We start from the raw sequence: 22,814 nt of genomic DNA on the forward strand, positions 1-22,814 counted from the left end.
ACAGTAGACAGACATGATGTGATGGTTAGCGGGACCTTCACTGCGACAGTAGACAGACATGATGTGATGGTTAGCGGGACCTTCACTGCGACAATAGACAGACATGATGTGATGGTTAGCGGGACCTTCACTGCGACAGTAGACAGACATGATGTGATGGTTAGCGGAACCTTCACTTCGACAGTAGACAGACATGATGTCATGGTTAGCGGGACCTTCACTTCGATAGTAGACAGTTAGATGGGATGTCATAGTTAGCGGGACCTCACTGCGACAGTAGACAGTTAGATGGGATGTCATGGTTAGCGGGACCTTCACTGCGACAGTAGACAGTTAGATGGGATGTCATAGTTAGCGGGACCTCACTGCGACAGTAGACAGTTAGATGGGATGTCATAGTTAGCGGGACCTTCACTGCGACAGTAGACAGTTAGATATGGTGTCATAGTTAGCGGGACCTCACTGCGACAGTAGACAGTTAGATGGGATAACATGGTTAGCGGGACCTTCACTGCGACAGTAGACAGACATGATGTGATGGTAAGCGGGACCTTCACTTCGACAGTAGACAAGAAAGGATGTCATGGATATCGGGACCTTCACTGCGGCAATAGACAGTTAGACATGGGGTCATGGTTAGCAGGACTTTCACTTCGACAGTAGACAGTTAAATGGGATGTCATGGTTAGCGGGACCTTCACTTCGACAGTAGACAAGATAGGATGTGATGGTTAGCGGGACCTTCACTTCGACAGTAGACAGTTAGACATGATGTGATGGTTAGCTGAACCTTCACTGCGACAATAGACAGACATGTGATGGTTAGCGGAACCTTCACTGCGACAGTAGACAGACATGATGTGATGGTTAGCGGGACCTTCACTTCGACAGCAGACAAGATAGGATGTGATGGATATCGGGACCTTCACTGCGACAATAGACAGACATGATGTGATGGTTAGCGGGACCATCACTGCGACAGTAGACAGACATGATGTGATGGTTAGCGGGACCTTCACTGCGACAATAGACAGACATGATGTGATGGTTAGCGGAACCTTCACTGCGACAGTAGACAGACATGATGTGATGGTTAGCGGGACCTTCACTGCGACAATAGACAGACATGATGTGATGGTTAGCGGGACCTTCACTGCGACAGTAGACAGACATGATGTGATGGTTAGCGGGACCTTCACCGCGACAGTAGACAGACATGATGTGATGGTTAGCGGGACCTTCACTGCGACAGTAGACGGACATGATGTGATGGTTAGCGGGACCTTCACTTCGACAGTAGACAGACATGATGTCATGGTTAGCAGGACCTTCACTTCGATAGTAGACAGTTAGATGGGATGTCATAGTTAGCGGGACCCCCTCTGCGACAGTAGACAGTTAGATGGGATGTCATAGTTATCGGGACCTTCACTGCGATAGTAGACAGTTAGATATGGTGTCATAGTTAGCGGGACCTCACTGCGACAGTAGACAGTTAGATGGGATAACATGGTTAGCGGGACCTTCACTGCGACAGTAGACAGACATGATGTGATGGTAAGCGGGACCTTCACTTCGACAGTAGACAGTTAGACAAGATGTCATAGTTAGCGGGACCTTCACTTCGACAGCAGACAAGAAAGGATGTCATGGATATCGGGACCTTCACTGCGGCAATAGACAGTTAGACATGGGGTCATGGTTAGCAGGACTTTCACTTCGACAGTAGACAGTTAGATGGGATGTCATGGTTAGCGGGACCTTCACTGCGACAGTAGACAAGATAGGATGTGATGGTTAGCGGGACCTTCACTGCGACAGTAGACAGTTAGACATGGGTCATGGTTAGCGGGACCTTCACTTCGACAGTAGACAGTTAGACATGATGTGAAGGTTAGCGGGACCTTCACTTCGACAGTAGACAGACATGATGTGATGGTTAGCGGGACCTTCACTGCGACAGTAGACAGTTAGACAGAATGTCATGGTTTGATGAACCTTCACTGCGGCAGTAGACAGTTAGACAGGATGTCATGGTTAGCGGGACCTTCACGTCGTCAGTTGCGCATTATGTCGAGGAATGCGCTTCCTCTCCGACATTTTCTACGAGAATTCAAATAATGCAGAGATTAATTTTACATTTGATGAAATCAGAAGTGAAAGTATGACCAATATTTGATAACCAGAATGTAAACATATATACAGTAAACTTCGGTTATAATGAACTCATAGGGACCACTCATATTAATTCGTTATAACCGCAGTTTGTTGTAAGCTTTTGTATAACATATATACAAAAAAGGAAATAGTTAGTTATATCCGTCAGTTCGTTATAAACGTGATGGTTATATACATAGTTTACTGTATATCTGCTTACAGGTGCCCTACGCTGACTGCTGTTACTGCATAGAAGACACCCTGACAATGGACGACGGTGAGATGGCTTCTGTGTTAGCTTTAATTCCTACCTTGCGCTTCCGCCAATCCATTGGGGGACCCGACATAACATCGTTAGTTCACTCGGGTCTTTCATAGGAAAATATGCTTCGCTTTGGAAGTAGAATAGAATTAATGTTTGTATTCCATAGTTATAGAATTTATAACGCTTTGAGTCCATATCCAATTCATCGCCTTTAGAAATGTTGTAAGACAGGCTTCACACATTGTTCCTCGGCCCCACTACCTACCTCAGCCTTTCACATTACATTCAAATTCTAGCTTCTGATTGGTTGAGGAGCGGCCAGTTATTTTCCATGTTGCCCACTCATGTAACCAACTGCGAAATATATCGGAGCCCACCTCAGGGAACTTCCTCTTATCACATATGTATCGTTGAGCTGAAATGAAGCGCTGTTAATCCGAATGCGTTGGGTAAAGGGAAGTGATACGGTGTGCGTCGTATTCCAGCTGTCCAATGACTGAATCAAAGTTGTGTTGTTGAAAGTCTAGAATACCCTGATATGGGGGACTTACTGTGAATGGGTATCCAGCTGTCAGAATGACTGAATCAAAGCTGTGTTGTTGAAAGTCTAGAATACCCTGATATGGGGGACTTACTGTTGGAGGATTGGGTTCTTTCTTTCCAGGGTATTTATATTATTGAAGATAAAGAGGATCAAACAATTTACATTGACCTTTGTTTTCAAACAACATATGCCAAAGACAGTGAGCTGATTCACGGTATTCCAAAATAACAGCGACAGACCCTAACCATAATCATAAGAAATCTCCGCCAGAAGCAGAGTCGATTGTACAACTCGGACTATATCATGAACATGTGTTTATAAATCACTATCGAATAGTCATGATACCAGGTGTTCGGGAAAAGGTGAGCGTATCCTGCCCCAACGGTGACACCCATCACAAACACGTGCAAAGGCAAAGCAAATGTTCTGAGAAATCACGGGTAAGGATTAGGGTTAGGACACCCACGACCGCAATATAAAAGATTAACTAGACACATGTTTCTGGCACATGTTCCTGGTTGTAAAATCAGCATCTTGGGGATATGTAACCACGATGAGTATGAATGATTTGAGGTTGGAGCCGCTTGGGACATTTTTCGATTGTAATTTTGCGTGTCAGCGTTATATAAGCGGGCAGTTATGCAGGTCGTGGACTACGTGCATTGGCTACTTGCCGGGTGGTTTGTCCAGCTTGAAATCGTCCAAGGGCTTGGTGTCAATTCAATAACGAATGAATGTTATCCGATCTGGGTGAATTTTTATAAGGCAAGAAATGGGGGAACGCGTGTGCATTTCAACTTGCACGGAGCTCACGTGTATCGGGTTACCATGGCCTTTGCCGTGATGCGTTTGGGCGATCGGTTTTATTGTCATCTGCTTTGGGTTTTTTGTAATCAAATTTCATTTTTCCGGACAAGGTGATGTTAAATTTTGCCAGAAAATACCCAGATATTTAAACGACAACTTTTCATGCAATATTACTTGGGGTGATGTTTCTTTTGCGGTTCAGCATATTTAACTATTTTTATGGAGAAATCCTTTTTACAAACATTGAGGATAGGTAACACATACTTTTATTATTATCTGTCATATGTTCAGTGCCGTTGAAAAAATAGGGTAAAATATCCGTTGGCAGTCTGTTAGCATGGTCCAGACTCCTCGCAACTCAGCCTTGCTATAGTGTTGGTGGCTTATAGCCACTGAAGTGTTAGGCTGAGGTAACTAGTTATAGCAGTAAAACGACTTCTAAAACCCGTTACCACAAATACACGTACTTCAGAAATTGTTTTCGTGGGTTAAAGGTTAGAATTACAGATTAGATGTGAACAGAGGAATATCTCCTCAAAGAAAAAAAAGATGGACAGGTGCGTAACAGTCAATAAGCGACAACCTAACTCTCAATACTACGTCTGACTAAACAGACCTTAGGAAGACAATTTCATGTCAGATGTAGGTTACTCTTAGTGTCAGATGCAGGCAACTGTTCACCTCCAGCTCAATGTGTCTCACCCTGTGGCTCTGACCCAGGATATAACCTGACTTTGATGCCGACCCATGAAATAACCTGACTTTGGCTCTGACCCAGGATATAACCTGACTTTGGCTCTGACCCAGGATATAACCTGACTTTGGCCCCGACCCATGATATAGCCCGACTTTGGCTTTGATCCTTGATATAAACTGACTTTGACCCCGACCCATGATATAACCTGACTTTGACCCCGACCCATGATATCAGCTGACTTTGATGCCGACCCAGGATATAACCTGATTTTGGCTCTGACCCAGGATATAACCTGACTTTGGCCCCGACCCATGATATAGCCCGACTTTGGCTTTGATCCTTGATATAAACTGACTTTGACCCCGACCCATGATATAACCTGACTTTGACCCCGACCCATGATATCAGCTGACTTTGATGCCGACCCAGGATATAACCTGATTTTGGCTCTGACCCAGGATATAACCTGACTTTGGCCCCGACCCATGATATAGCCCGACTTTGGCTTTGATCCTTGATATAAACTGACTTTGACCCCGACCCATGATATAACCTGACTTTGACTCCGACCCATGATATCAGCTGACTTTGATGCCGACCCAGGATATAACCTGACCTTGGCTCTGACCCAGGATATAACCTGACTTTGGCCCCGACCCATGATATAACCTGACTTTGGCTTTGACCCATGATATAACCTGACTTTGGCCCCGACCCATGATATAAAATGACTTTGGCACCGACCCATGACATAACCTGACTTTGGCTTTGATCCTTGCTATTGACCTTTTTCACACTTTCGCCATTTTGGATCGAAAACGAGGCTTGGAGAGCATAGCTCCATGCAGTGAGAGTCGCATCAGCTCATAGGGAATAGACAGCATGTTGTGCATTTCACTGATGGACATTTCAAACAAACAAAAAATGGTATCCTCTGTATATAATACAGAAGATATTTCACATTAAATCATGAGGTCCAACTAAAATATGCCTGTTATACACTGGAATTAGCATTTTGCTGTCAGGATCCCGGAAGTGAATCGAAAGGTGCATTTCGAGATACGTATTTCAGAAATAGATTGTTTTATCATAACCTCGTCGGCATATAGGTACAATGTGACAGTACATTCAATGACAGAAGTTTTCTATCGTAAATAAACCGCATAATATGAAACACGTCAGTGTACTTTTGCAAAATTGCTCAGTCAATGCGTGGCTTGGCGAACTCTAGATCAAGATGTATATTTCACGTGTCATAGTGGTGTTTGCTGCACAACGCACTATCGTTTTGCCATGAGTCCATGACCCATGATATAACCCGACTTTGGCTCTGACCCATGATATAGCCTGATTTTGGCTCTGACCCATGATATAACCTGATATTGGATCTGACCCATGATATAACCCGACTTTGGCTCTGACCCATAATATAACCCGACCTTGACTCCGTCCCATGATATAACCTGACTTTGGCCCCGACCCAGAATATAACTTGACTTTGACCCCGACCCATGATATAACCTGACTTTAATGCCGACCCCTGATATAACCTAACTTTGGCTCTGACCCATGATATAACCTGACTTTGATGCCGACCCAGGATATAACCTGGCTTTGGCTCTGACCCATGATATAACCTGACTTTGGCCCCGACCCATGATATAACCTGACTTTGGCTTTGATCCTTGCTATAACCTGACTTTGACCCGGACCCATGATATAACCTGACTTTGACCCTGACCCTTGATATAACCTGACTTTGGCTCTGATCCATGATATAACCTGACTTTGGCTCTGACCCATGATATAACCTGACTTTGACCCTGACCCAGGATACAACCTGACTTTGACCCCGACCAATGATATAACCTGACTTTGGCCCTGACACATGATATAAACCGACTTTGGCTGTGACCCATGACATAACCTGACTTTGGCTTTGATCCTTAATATAACCTGACTTTGGCCCCGACCCATGATATCACCTGAATTTGGCTTTGATCCTTGATATAACCTGACTTTGACCCCAACCCATGATAACCTGACTTTGGCTCTGACCCATGATATAACCTGACTTTGGCTTTGACCCATGATATAACCTGACTTTGGCCCCGACCCATGATATAAAATGAATTTGGCACCGACCCATGACATAACCTGACTTTGGCTTTGATCCTTGCTATTGACCTTTTTCACACTTACGACATCTTGGATCAAAAACGAGGCTTAGAGAGCATAGCTCCATGCAGTGAGAGTCGCATCAGCTCATAGGGAATAGACAGCATGTTGTGCATTTCACTGATGGACATTTCAAACAAACAAAAAATGGTATCCTCTGTATATAATACAGAAGATATTTCACATTAAATCATGAGGTCCAACTAAAATATGCCTGTTATACACTGGAATTAGCATTTTGCTGTCAGGATCCCGGAAGTGAATCGAAAGGTGCATTTCGAGATACGTATTTCAGAAATAGATTGTTTTATCATAACCTGGTCGGCATATAGGTACAATGTGACAGTACATTCAATGACAGAAGTTTTCTATCGTAAATAAACCGCATAATATGAAACACGTCAGTGTACTTTTGCAAAATTGCTCAGTCAATGCGTGGCTTGGCGAACTCTAGATCAAGATGTTTATTTCACGTTTCATAGTGGTGTTTGCTGCACAACGCACTATCGTTTTGCCATGAGTCCAGTTGACAAAAGACACTTTTTCTGCTATGATTTTCATTTTAACATATTACAATGTTAATTATGAAAATAATTCGTGTGTCAAAATAAATATTCAGAAGGAGCGATAACCCTATTCAGTGTGTACAATGACAGATGATACTTTACTTGTTCTTCAAACATCACTTACTTAACTGATTATTGCCGATTGAGATTGCACCGTGCACTACAAAAGTAATAATGTGTGAACTGTTTAAAATAAGTTAAAAGGAAACTAAAAATTGATAAATATAAATAATGCATGAAATTGAAGAAATATAAGAATTGATACAACTACCAACTTCTTGAACACCCTCACCTAATCCTGTATGATGAAAGGTAATTGTATATCAAAAGGAAGCTACTAATACATTTATCCTGAATAGTTTGAAAATGTCTTGATCAGATATGAGTACAGATAAAATAACAAAAGATAAAAAGGAATCAACTTCAATTGGTAATCAAGCCAAGATAAAATATATGTATCGGTACAAATTATGTTGATGGAACAATCTGGATTTCTCATATTTGACAAAGAAAAACAAACCAAAATGTTCATATCTTTATTTCTCACAATATAAGTTTTCAAAACTTAACATGGACTGGGTGTCTTTGTCAGTCAAAAGCACCTTTATTAAATTCCAGGAGAAAATAATTTTCTTGCTTGTAAACAAATGGTACAATGTGCTTTTTCAGTGTCCGATAAATATTGGCCATGTTGATTTGTGAGTGAATAAGGCTTTTCAGTTCCTCGTCCTATTTAAGAGAAATGTGACAGGAACCACATTTGTTGATTGAATGAATATAGCTTTTCACTTCCTCGTCTTTTGACAGGACGCACATTGTAACCATTGTGTTACTTTCAGCAGAAAGCTCCTCCAGACATCCGTCACCGGATACTAGTACTTCATTGTGTTGACTCGCTGGCCTGAAATGAATAATTCTATTATATTGTAATAATATTCCTACTTCAATAACATTTTTTATAAACAATGCATATTCACCTTCTCTCAAAATATTGCTTATTTAGAAAACAACATTCTTCTGAAATAGAGAAGTTTAAGGGAAATTAACCACAGTGTGTAACATTACATGCTACATGTACTTTAGAACAATCTTGAAGGCATCAATTCATCTGATATGTCGAAAACTCAAACAGTATATTCTGTGTAAAGGGTAAACTCAACAGATGCATCAATTTAATGACAGTGTACTACAGCTCTTTATATCAATGTCACACAGAAATTCACTCTTGTTTTAATGAAACACGTTTTGATATTTGTATTACCGGTATGTATTTAATCATGACCATGCTGAAAACATACTTTCGCTAGAGTGAAAAAAAATAAGATTTTTATTAAAATCAGGTGAAATATCACGTTTTATCACACCTACAGTCAGTCTGCCTCATTGACACTATGGTTTTCTGAGTAAGGTCATGAAGATCACAAAGATAATATAAGACTTGAATTTATTTTGTCAAATGCAATATTTATCTCTTCATGTGGTTTACTAAAGTTGATATTTTGACTTGAAAATATTAATTTTGTCAGATCACAAGATGAAATATTATTAAACATATTTTATTGTCCAAAAAGACAAAGGGCAGCACTTATTACCGCCTTCTCCCTATATACAGTTATACATAATATTGCATAATGAAAATGAACAATTTACAGATGAAGTTTCCCATTGTGGAAACATAGTGCGCAATATATATACAGTGCTCATATGAAGGATATGTACAATGTGCTGGAAAGTGAAGACAGTGTGCATCTCATACATATGCTAATATTATACATTTTAGTGTTGAATATAGATTTAACAATATTAATGATTAACAGTTTGGAAACAATAATATGCTAGCTACTGAATCTGTTAGTCGTTTCTATAAATTTGTGTACAGACAAGAATATTTTTGTATTCAGAAAAACATCTAAGTTTGAATCACCAAAAAGAATACTATGTAGAGTATTTTGTCCTCCAAGATTATCGATAGCTGTCAGTAATGTCTCCCTAAAATCATCATATAAGGTACATTCGAAGAAGAAATGGAATGAATTTTCACAAGGAGCATGCTATACAAGGAGCATGAGATAAATTCATGCTATCATCATTATTTGACAAGGAAAACAAATTTCTTCTATGTATTTATATTTTTTTATTTTTCTCGTTTTGATTGAATTATAAAAAAATATCAAAATGATCACACCACTTGACGTGATTGAAATAAACTAAAGTTCTAAAGATTGTTAACAATAGTAAAATATTACATCATAACAATATAATTATTGCAAAATGACACAGTAAGCACAACTATATTCTTATATATACATTGATATGATTAATAATCAATAATACATGGCAATTGCTTGTACCCAAAAATATCTTTTTGTTTTAAAAGTTTCAAAACATGTTTGTGGACATAAAACCAGATGGGTTTCACAATTAAACAAAGGGAATAAATGAGTTATGATTGCAATTCGCATGGGAATTAAAAATAATTCTTTTTATACTTTAAGTTTTTAGTAATGTCAATATCAATTTATGCGTTTGAAATATTTGAATACAAACTGTTAAAGAGTTATCTGTTTCTGTAAATTATATAAAGATCACATGTAGATTGAACATTTACTGGACATTATTAGTTGGGTTTTTGTTCATTTCATGACATGATTAAATTGGTACAGTAAAGTAAATATCATTTTGGTAGAAATATTAATTGTTACCAAAATTGCAGATCAAACTGTACTTTACTTTAAATATTTACACACCCTTTATGTAATAATTCAGTTGAAATATTATACCTCATGCTATCTAATCTGTCAACATTGACAATCAAAATAACAACTGTTCACAATCCCAACAGCACAAGTAGATCTAGAGGTCTAATATTCTATTGGAATGCATTTGAGTCCATTACAATTTACATCAAATACACAACTGATGCAAACTTGGGATTTGTTACGATTGTAAATTCTCGGTAGGTTACAATTTGATACATTATATCAACATATCAATTTAGTTAGTTTCTGACATATATCTAGATATGGTCAAAAGGTCAATATTTCGACTTCAAATACAACCCGCAAAGTTATTTAAACTCACAATAAATAGTTTGGCTTAATGGTGTGTAAACAATGAATTATTTTTTACAAGATTTCAGTAGAATTTGTATTAAGTCTGTTCAGCTACCATAAACTGCACTGGGAGTAACCAGGTGGTCATGGATATTTTAAATTGAAATCACAACAGAACGGCCAGACTCAAATTTATATCGGTAAGGAGACCAGATATTATCCAGCCTTCACCTTCTGCTCTCCAAGCCTTGCTTTCAAACCGGAAGTAGCGAAGTGTGAAAAAGGTCAATAACCTGACTTTGACCCTGACCCAGGATATAACCTGACTCTGACCCTGACGCATGATATAACCAGACTTTGGCTTTGATCCTTGATATAACCTGACTTTGGCTCTGACCCACGATATAACCTGACTTTGGCTCTGACCCAGGATATAACCTGACTTTGGCCCCGACCCATGATATAAAATGACTTTGGCACCGACCCATGACAATCCTGGCTGTGGTTTTGATCCTTGCTATAACCTGACTTTGACCTTGACCCATGATATAACCTGATTCTGACCCTGACACATGATATAACCTGACTTTGGCCCCGACCCAGGATATAACCTGACTCTGACCCTGACGCATGATATAACCTGATTTGGCTCTGATCCATGATATCACCTGACTTTGGCTCTGACCCATAATATAACCCGACTTTGGCTCTGACCCTTGATATAGCCTTATTTTGGCTCTGACCCATGATATAACCTGATATTGGCTCTGACCCATGATATAACCCGACTTTGGCTCTGACCCATGATATAACCTGACCTTGACTCCGACCCATGATATAACCTGACTTTGGCCCCGACCCATGATATAACTTGACTTTGACCCCGACCCATGATATAACCTGACTTTGATGCCGATCCATGATATAACCTGACTTTGGCCCCGACCCATGATATAACCTGAATTTGGCTTTGATCCTTGATATAACCTGACTTTGACCCGACCCATGACATAACCTGACTTTGGCTTTGATCCATGATATAACCTGACTTTGACCCCAACCCATGATATAACCTGAAGTTGGCTTTGATCCTTGATATAACCTGACTTTGGCCCCGACCCATGATATAACCTGACTTTGGCTTTGATCCATGATATAACCTGACTTTGGCACCGACCCATGACATAACCTGACTTTGGCTTTGATCCTTGCTATAACCTGACTTTGACCCTGACCAAGGATATAACTTGACTTTGACCCTGACCCAGGATATAACCTGACTCTGACTCTGACGCATGATATAACCAGACTTTGGCTTTGATCCTTGATATAACCTGACTTTGGCTCTGACCCAGGATATAACCTAACTTTGACCCCGACCCATGATATAAGCTGACTTTGATGCCGACCCATGATATAACCTGACTTTGGCTCTGACCCATGATATAACCTGATTTCGGCCCTGACCCATGATATAACCTGACTTTGGCTTTGATCCTTGCTATAACCTGACTTTGACCCGGACCCATGATATAACCTGACTTTTACCCTGACCCATGATATAACCTGACTTTGACCCTGACCCATGATATAACCTTACTTTGGCTTTGACCCATGATATAACCTGACTTTGGCTCTGACCCAGGATATAACCTGACTTTGGCCCCGACCCATGATATAAAATGACTTTGGCTTTGATCCTTGCTATAACCTGACTTTGACCCTGACCAAGGATATAACTTGACTTTGACCCTGACCCAGGATATAACCTGACTTTGGCTTTGATCCATGATATAACCTGACTTTGGCACCGACCCATGACATAACCTGACTTTGGCTTTGATCCTTGCTATAACCTGACTTTGACCCTGACCAAGGATATAACTTGACTTTGACCCTGACCCAGGATATAACCTGACTCTGACTCTGACGCATGATATAACCAGACTTTGGCTTTGATCCTTGATATAACCTGACTTTGGCTCTGACCCAGGATATAACCTAACTTTGACCCCGACCCATGATATAAGCTGACTTTGATGCCGACCCATGATATAACCTGACTTTGGCTCTGACCCATGATATAACCTGATTTCGGCCCTGACCCATGATATAACCTTACTTTGGCTTTGACCCATGATATAACCTGACTTTGGCTCTGACCCAGGATATAACGTGACTTTGGCCCCGACCCATGATATAAAATGACTTTGGCACCGACCCATGACAATCCTGGCTGTGGCTTTGATCCTTGCTATAACCTGACTTTGACCCTGACCCTTGATATAACCTGACTTTGACCCCGACCCAGGATATAACCTGACTCTGACGCATGATATAACCTGATTTGGCTCTGATCCATGATATTGTAGCGGCCCGGACCCAAACTTCTGATAAACCTCGAAGTCTGGATGTACCTGAGAGTCAAAACACTTCTTTTCAATGAATAATTAGTTTTTATTCATGTGGGTATAACAATGCCTTATATGGACAACACAATGCTTCCAAATAAGTAGATCCCTCTGAGCTTTAAGGTTTATTTGTAAGGACCAGTGTCAGGGCAAAATAATTATTGCCTGTAACTATAATGGTAGTTTACTGCTATAAATATATATATATGGATGACTTCTTTATCTGAATAACTTTTCAGTTACTCAGATAGCAATTTGTGTCTGTGTTCAAAAATGCAGTCTATTTATAGAAATGATTACATAAGGACAAGGGGAACTTTTGGGCTGAATTATCTGCCCTTTGATTTAAACTGACCTTTAGACTGCCAAAGTCAGAATGACCCAGAATGGATCTCATCGTATTTATAGGTGTGAGAAAATGGTCACATGTCTGTTATTGACCAATCAAATTGCGAGAAATTACGTCTCTTTACGTCCTTATTCCTTTGAGGGATCTACTTTCACAATGTAAAATCACTGAAATAAAGAGGAAGGCAAACTATCTCAGGAGGTAATTTGGTATAAAAATGAGTATTTATACCAATCAATGAATTCTGTCTAATTGATTCACTAATTGCCTTCCAATATCACAAGATAAACAATTACGTCCTGCTACGTCGAAGCTACGTCCTTGCTGCCTGCCGAGAGGACGTAATAACAAGGAACATCGACTGGGAATTATGATGGACAATTCAAAGAGGAAGATTACAAATGTCAGGAGGCAATTGGAATTAATTTATCTGATGCATAAGACGTTTAATAACACAAATTGGCCACTGGTATACTTTGACAGAAGCACTGGATGTCATATTTATGAGAAACATGTTCATAAATAGTGACGCTAAATACTGCGCATGAATACATCAGCGAAGATTACATAGTTCCTGATGTCAGAATTAACAGTAACTTTAATACACGTCTTGACATATCATCAAATACAATTCTGGGTTCCTCTGGACATAGTTCATTAGATTAAATAAACTTTATAATGCAAATGCTAAGCATTAGCCAAATTCAGTAACTTCATCGCGACCTAGGCTAGCTGTCACAAAGTTAAAATGGCGGGCGTCGGCGAAACACATAGCTCAGCCCTGATCACAAATTCGCACAAATATGGATAAATATCAAGCTGCCAAGTGATTGTGATCTGTTTGTTGAAGAACAAAAGTATGATTAATCTGTATCTGATTGTTAATTTGCGTAACTGTGTGCTTAGAACGATGAATTCTTCAAAAGTTACGGTCAATGCAAAACTCTTGAAACAAGTAAACAAGATCGTTTTGACAGGCACGTTGTTGACATCGATGCTTATGAGGTACTGGCACATCCTAAACAATATGCGTAACATGATGGCATGGACATATGATTATTTTTACGAGATAACAGTGTGCCATGAAGCTCTATAAAAGCATGCTATGATCCTCTGATAGATTTCTTACCAAATCGGGATTCAAAACATTGAATTACGTGAAAACGAGGTTGGCAAAAATATACTGATATATACCTGCAAAACTAATTACAGTTCACAGGATAATTATGATATAATTCGAGCACTGTCATACAACCATCAAAAATACAACAGGGAAATATTTAGGAAATATTTCTAATTTTTACAAGCTGTCATAACTCTCATATTTTATAATAAAGATATTAATATTTATATATTCTTCGTGATGGCCATCACAATATCACCTGACTTTGGCTCTGACCCATGATATAACCTAACTTTTTGCCCTGACCCATGATATAACCTGATATTGGCTCTGACCCATGATATAACCCGACCTTGACTCCGTCCCATGATATAACCTGACTTTGGCCCCGACCCAGAATATAACTTCACTTTGACCCCGACCCATGATATAACCTGACTTTGATGCCGACCCATGATATAACCTAACTTTTTGCTCTGACCCATGATATAACCTGATATTGGCTCTGACCCGTGATATAACCCGACTTTGGCTCTGACCCATGATATAACCTGACCTTGACTCCGACCCATGATATAACCTGACTTTGGCCCCGACCCAGAATATAACTTGACTTTGACCCCGACCCATGACATAACCTGACTTTGATGCCGACCCATGATATAACCTAACCTTTTGCTCTGACCCATGATATAACCTGACTTTGGCCCAGACCGAGGATATAACCTGATTCTGACCCTGACCCAGGATACAACCTGACTTTGATCCCGACCAATGATATAACCTGACTTTGGCCCCGACACATGATATAAACCGACTTTGCCTGTGATCCATGATATAACCTGAATTTGGCTTTGATCCATGATATAACCTGACTTTGGCTCTGACCCATAAGATAACCTTACTTTAAACCCGACCCATGATATAACCTGACTTTGACTCCGACCCATGATATAACCTGACTTTTGCTTTGATCCTTGATATAACCTGACTTTGACCCTGACCTATTATTTCAACTGAGCCTGACCCTGACCTATGATTTCAGTAACTGGGGGGTTCATAGGCTTTAGAGACATCACGTTGGTGTTAAATAATATGTTGAGGGTGTATGTATGTCTGGAGGGTGTATGTATGTAGTTCTCGAAAAGACACAGTGTTACCATATATGTTTTAGTTAGTTTTCAGTCATTAAATAAATCAAAAACATGTTGACATAAGAAAGCCTTTAATCACTTCCTTCTTGGTGAGTTTTTCACACTCCTTCATTTCAGAGATGGAGAATTTTGAACTGGAGTCCAAAGATAGCGACTATGATGACGGTAAGTCTTCCCTGACGCATCCCATGCCGACAACCGCATCTCTAGCCTACACCCTTCACATCTATACATTAACTTCCCTCATCTCTAGCACACGTCCTACACATCTATACCTAAACTTTACACATATGCAGTCCACGTCCTACACATCTATACCTAAACTTTACACATATGCAGCCCACGTCCTACACATCTATACCTTAACTTCTCTCATCTGTAGCCTTCGTCCTTCAGATCTATACCTTAACTTCAATCATCTCTAGTCCACGTCCTACACATCTATACCTTCATGTCTTTTATCTCTGCCCCACGTCCTACACATCTATACCTTAACTTCTCTCATCTGTAGCGTACGTCCTTCAGATCTATACCTTAACTTCACTCATCTCTAGCCCACGTCCTACACATCTATACCTTCATGTCTTTTATCTCTGCCCCACGTCCTACACATCTATACCTTAACTTCTCTCATCTGTAGCGTACGTCCTTCAGATCTATATCTTAACTTCACTCATCTCTGCTCAATGGACTACACATCAATATCTTAACTTCACTCATCTCTGCTCAATGGACTACACATCTATATCTTAACTTCACTCATCTCTAGCCAACGTCCTACATATCTATAACTTAACTTCACTCATCTCTGCTCAATGGACTACACATCTATACCTTAACTTCACTCATCTCTGCTCAATGGACTACATATCTATAGCTTAACTTCACTCATCTCTGCTCAATGTCCTACACATCTGTACCTTAACTTCACTCATCTCTAGTCCACGTCCTACACATCTGTACCTTAATGTCTTTTATCTCTGCCCCACGTCCTACACATCTATACCTTAACTGCACTCATCTCTGCCCAATGTCCTACACATCTATACCTTAACTTCTCTCATCTGTAGCTTTCGTCCTTCAGATCTATACCTTAACTTCACTCATCTCTAGTCCACGTCCTACACATCTATACCTTAATGTCTTTTATCTCTGCCCCACGTCCTACACATCTATACCTTAACTGCACTCATCTCTAGCACACGTCCTACACATCTATACCTAAACTTTACACATATGCAGTCCACGTCCTACACATCTATACCTAAACTTTACACATATGCAGCCCACGTCCTACACATCTATACCTTAACTTCTCTCATCTGTAGCCTTCGTCCTTCAGATCTATACCTTAACTTCAATCATCTCTAGTCCACGTCCTACACATCTATACCTTCATGTCTTTTATCTCTGCCCCACGTCCTACACATCTATACCTTAACTTCTCTCATCTGTAGCGTACGTCCTTCAGATCTATACCTTAACTTCACTCATCTCTAGCCCACGTCCTACACATCTATACCTAAACTTTACACATATGCAGCCCACGTCCTACACATCTATACCTTAACTTCTCTCATCTGTAGCCTTCGTCCTTCAGATCTATACCTTAACTTCACTCATCTCTAGCCCACGTCCTACACATCTATACCTTCATGTCTTTTATCTCTGCCCCACGTCCTACACATCTATACCTTAACTTCTCTCATCTGTAGCCTTCGTCCTTCAGATCTATACCTTAACTTCTCTCATCTGTAGCCTTCGTCCTTCAGATCTATACCTTAACTTCAATCATCTCTAGTCCACGTCCTACACATCTATACCTTAACTTCTCTCATCTGTAGCTTTCGTCCTTCAGATCTATACCTTAACTTCACTCATCTCTAGTCCACGTCCTACACATCTATACCTTAATGTCTTTTATCTCTGCCCCATGTCCTACACATCTATACCTTAACTGCACTCATCTCTAGCACACGTCCTACACATCTATACCTAAACTTTACACATATGCAGTCCACGTCCTACACATCTATACCTAAACTTTACACATATGCAGCCCACGTCCTACACATCTATACCTTAACTTCTCTCATCTGTAGCCTTCGTCCTTCAGATCTATACCTTAACTTCAATCATCTCTAGTCCACGTCCTACACATCTATACCTTCATGTCTTTTATCTCTGCCCCACGTCCTACACATCTATACCTTAACTTCTCTCATCTGTAGCGTACGTCCTTCAGATCTATACCTTATCGTCACTCATCTCTAGCCCACGTCCTACACATCTATACCTAAACTTTACACATATGCAGCCCACGTCCTACACATCTATACCTTAACTTCTCTCATCTGTAGCCTTCGTCCTTCAGATCTATACCTTAACTTCACTCATCTCTAGCCCACGTCCTACACATCTATACCTTCATGTCTTTTATCTCTGCCCCACGTCCTACACATCTATACCTTAACTTCTCTCATCTGTAGCCTTCGTCCTTCAGATCTATACCTTAACTTCTCTCATCTGTAGCCTTCGTCCTTCAGATCTATACCTTAACTTCAATCATCTCTAGTCCACGTCCTACACATCTATACCTTCATGTCTTTTATCTCTGCCCCACGTCCTACACATCTATACCTTAACTTCTCTCATCTGTAGCGTACGTCCTTCAGATCTATACCTTAACTTCACTCATCTCTAGCCCACGTCCTACACATCTATACCTAAACTTTACACATATGCAGCCCACGTCCTACACATCTATACCTTAACTTCTCTCATCTGTAGCCTTCGTCCTTCAGATCTATACCTTAACTTCACTCATCTCTAGCCCACGTCCTACACATCTATACCTAAACTTTACACATATGCAGCCCACGTCCTACACATCTATACCTTAACTTCTCTCATCTGTAGCCTTCGTCCTTCAGATCTATACCTTAACTTCACTCATCTCTAGCCCACGTCCTACACATCTATACCTTCATGTCTTTTATCTCTGCCCCACGTCCTACACATCTATACCTTAACTTCTCTCATCTGTAGCCTTCGTCCTTCAGATCTATACCTTAACTTCACTCATCTCTAGCCCACGTCCTACACATCTATACCTAAACTTTACACATATGCAGCCCACGTCCTACACATCTATACCTTAACTTCTCTCATCTGTAGCGTACGTCCTTCAGATCTATACCTTAACTGCACTCATCTCTGCCCAATGTCCTACACATCTGTACCTTAACTTCTCTCATCTGTAGCTTTCGTCCTTCAGATCTATACCTTAACTTCACTCATCTCTAGTCCACGTCCTACACATCTATACCTTAATATCTTTTATCTCTGCCCCACGTCCTACACATCTATACCTTAACTGCACTCATCTCTGCCCAATGTCCTACACATCTATACCTTAACTTCTCTCATCTGTAGCTTTCGTCCTTCAGATCTATACCTTAACTTCACTCATCTCTAGTCCACGTCCTACACATCTATACCTTAATGTCTTTTATCTCTGCCCCACGTCCTACACATCTATACCTTAACTGCACTCATCTCTGCCCAATGTCCTACACATCTATACCTTATCGTCACTCATATCTGGCCCACGTCCTACACATCCATACCTTAACGTTTTATCTTTTGCATAATTATAGCTTCACATTTGTAGTGTTGAGTAATATATTGTTAAGGATATCTGGACGATTTAACGGAATGTAATCCATGCATACGTGACAGCGGTTACACTCGATGGAATCTGTTGCTGATATTCGAGACAGTTTAGTCACTGTCGTTTATGCTTTGTATTTATCATTTAAGGTTTTGCAAAAGAACTCTACAGACAGTGTTACCATATATGTTTTAGTTAGTTTTCAGTCATTAAATAAATCAAAAACATGTTGACATAAGTAAGCCTTTAATCACCTCCTTCTTGGTGAGTTTTTCACACTCCTTCATTTCAGAGATGGAGAATTTTGAACTGGAGTCCAAAGATAGCGACTATGATGACGGTAAGTCTTCCCTGACGCATCCCATGCCGACAACCGCATCTCTAGCCTACACCCTTCACATCTACACATTAACTTCCCTCATCTCTAGCACACGTCCTACACATCTATACCTAAACTTTACATATATGCAGTCCACGTCCTACACATCTATACCTAAACTTTACACATATGCAGCCCACGTCCTACACATCTATACCTTAACTTCTCTCATCTGTAGCCTTCGTCCTTCAGATCTATACCTTAACTTCACTCATCTCTAGTCCACGTCCTACACATCTATACCTAAACTTTACACATATGCAGCCCACGTCCTACACATCTATACCTTAACTTCTCTCATCTGTAGCGTACGTCCTTCAGATCTATACCTTAACTTCACTCATCTCTAGTCCACGTCCTACACATCTATACCTAAACTTTACACATATGCAGCCCACGTCCTACACATCTATACCTTAACTTCTCTCATCTGTAGCGTACGTCCTTCAGATCTATACCTTAACTTCTCTCATCTGTAGCGTACGTCCTTCAGATCTATACCTTAACTTCACTCATCTCTAGCCCACGTCCTATACATCTATACCTAAACTTTACACATATGCAGCCCACGTCCTTCAGATCTATACCTTAACTTCACTCATCTCTAGCCCACATCCTATACATCCATACCCTTACTTCACTCATCTCTAGCCAACGTCCTTCACATCTATACCTTAACTTCACTCATCTCTAGCCCACATCCTATACATCCATACCCTTACTTCACTCATCTCTAGCCAACGTCCTTCACATCTATACCCCTACTTCACTCATCTCTAACCAACGCCCTACACATCTATATCTTAACTTCACTCATCTCTGCTCAATGGACTACACATCTATATCTTAACTTCACTCATCTCTGCTCAATGGACTACACATCTATATCTTAACTTCACTCATCTCTAGCCAACGTCCTACATATCTTTAGCTTAACTTCACTCATCTCTGCTCAATGGACTACATATCTATAGCTTAACTTCACTCATCTCTGCTCAATGGACCACACATCTATATCTTAACTTCACTCATCTCTAGCCAACGTCCTACATATCTATAGCTTAACTTCACTCATCTCTGCTCAATGGACTACACATCTATATCTTAACTTCACTCATCTCTGCTCAATGGACTACATATCTATAGCTTAACTTCACTCATCTCTGCTCAATGGACTACACATCTATATCTTAACTTCACTCATCTCTGCTCAATGGACTACACATCTATAGCTTAACTTCACTCATCTCTGCTCAATGGACTACATATCTATAGCTTAACTTCACTCATCTCTGCTTAATGTCCTACACATCTGTACCTTAACTTCACTCATCTCTAGTCCACGTCCTACACATCTATACCTGAATGTCTTTTATCTCTGCCCCACGTCCTACACATCTATACCTTAACTGCACTCATCTCTGCCCAATGTCCTACACATCTATACCTTATCGTCACTCATATCTGGCCCACGTCCTACACATCCATACCTTAACGTTTTATCTTTTGCATAATTATAGCTTCACATTTGTAGTGTTGAGTAATATATTGTTAAGGATATCTGGACGATTTAACGGAATGTAATCCATGCATACGTGACAGCGGTTACACTCGATGGAATCTGTTGCTGATATTCTAGACAGTTTAGTCACTGTCGTTTATGCTTTGTATTTATCATTTAAGGTTTTGCAAAAGAACTCTACAGACAGTGTTACCATATATGTTTTAGTTAGTTTTCAGTCATTAAATAAATCAAAAACATGTTGACATAAGTAAGCCTTTAATCACCTCCTTCTTGGTGAGTTTTTCACACTCCTTCATTTCAGAGATGGAGAATTTTGAACTGGAGTCCAAAGATAGCGACTATGATGACGGTAAGTCTTCCCTGACGCATCCCATGCCGACAACCGCATCTCTAGCCTACACCCTTCACATCTATACATTAACTTCCCTCATCTCTAGCACACGTCCTACACATCTATACCTAAACTTTACATATATGCAGTCCACGTCCTACACATCTATACCTAAACTTTACACATATGCAGCCCACGTCCTACACATCTATACCTTAACTTCTCTCATCTGTAGCCTTCGTCCTTCAGATCTATACCTTAACTTCACTCATCTCTAGTCCACGTCCTACACATCTATACCTAAACTTTACACATATGCAGCCCACGTCCTACACATCTATACCTTAACTTCTCTCATCTGTAGCGTACGTCCTTCAGATCTATACCTTAACTTCACTCATCTCTAGTCCACGTCCTACACATCTATACCTAAACTTTACACATATGCAGCCCACGTCCTACACATCTATACCTTAACTTCTCTCATCAGTAGCGTACGTCCTTCAGATCTATACCTTAACTTCTCTCATCTGTAGCGTACGTCCTACACATCTATACCTTAACTTCTCTCATCTGTAGCCTACGTCCTTCAGATCTATACCTTAACTTCACTCATCTCTAGCCCACGTCCTATACATCTATACCTAAACTTTACACATATGCAGCCCACGTCCTTCAGATCTATACCTTAACTTCACTCATCTCTAGCCCACATCCTATACATCCATACCCTTACTTCACTCATCTCTAGCCAACGTCCTTCACATCTATACCTTAACTTCACTCATCTCTAGCCCACATCCTATACATCCATACCCTTACTTCACTCATCTCTAGCCAACGTCCTTCACATCTATACCCCTACTTCACTCATCTCTAACCAACGCCCTACACATCTATATCTTAACTTCACTCATCTCTGCTCAATGGACTACACATCTATATCTTAACTTCACTCATCTCTGCTCAATGGACTACACATCTATATCTTAACTTCACTCATCTCTAGCCAACGTCCTACATATCTTTAGCTTAACTTCACTCATCTCTGCTCAATGGACTACACATCTATATCTTAACTTCACTCATCTCTGCTCAATGGACTACATATCTATAGCTTAACTTCACTCATCTCTGCTCAATGGACCACACATCTATATCTTAACTTCACTCATCTCTAGCCAACGTCCTACATATCTATAGCTTAACTTCACTCATCTCTGCTCAATGGACTACACATCTATATCTTAACTTCACTCATCTCTGCTCAATGGACTACATATCTATAGCTTAACTTCACTCATCTCTGCTCAATGGACTACACATCTATATCTTAACTTCACTCATCTCTGCTCAATGGACTACACATCTATAGCTTAACTTCACTCATCTCTGCTCAATGGACTACATATCTATAGCTTAACTTCACTCATCTCTGCTTAATGTCCTACACATCTGTACCTTAACTTCACTCATCTCTAGTCCACGTCCTACACATCTATACCTGAATGTCTTTTATCTCTGCCCCACGTACTACACATCTATACCTTAACTGCACTCATCTCTGCCCAATGTCCTACACATCTGTACCTTAACTTCTCT

General features: G+C 40.3%; 1 protein-coding gene across 1 annotated transcript in view; it reads left to right on the top strand.

Annotated features, from left to right (window-relative positions):
- Positions 1-22,814, top strand: part of LOC124150329 (immune-associated nucleotide-binding protein 9-like) — a 30,872-nt gene that overhangs the window by 2,619 nt on the left and 5,439 nt on the right. The window contains exons 2-5 of the mRNA XM_048396614.1: positions 2,380-2,434; positions 15,422-15,469; positions 19,270-19,317; positions 21,183-21,230. Of these exons, the coding sequence (XP_048252571.1) occupies positions 2,425-2,434; positions 15,422-15,469; positions 19,270-19,317; positions 21,183-21,230 (154 nt within the window). The 5' untranslated portion in view covers positions 2,380-2,424. The remainder of the gene's footprint in view (positions 1-2,379; positions 2,435-15,421; positions 15,470-19,269; positions 19,318-21,182; positions 21,231-22,814) is intronic.

The sequence above is a fragment of the Haliotis rufescens genome, unplaced genomic scaffold (genome assembly GCF_023055435.1).
Source record: "Haliotis rufescens isolate VD_foot unplaced genomic scaffold, xgHalRufe1.0.p SCAF_159, whole genome shotgun sequence".
In the NCBI taxonomy this organism is placed as follows: domain Eukaryota; kingdom Metazoa; phylum Mollusca; class Gastropoda; order Lepetellida; family Haliotidae; genus Haliotis; species Haliotis rufescens.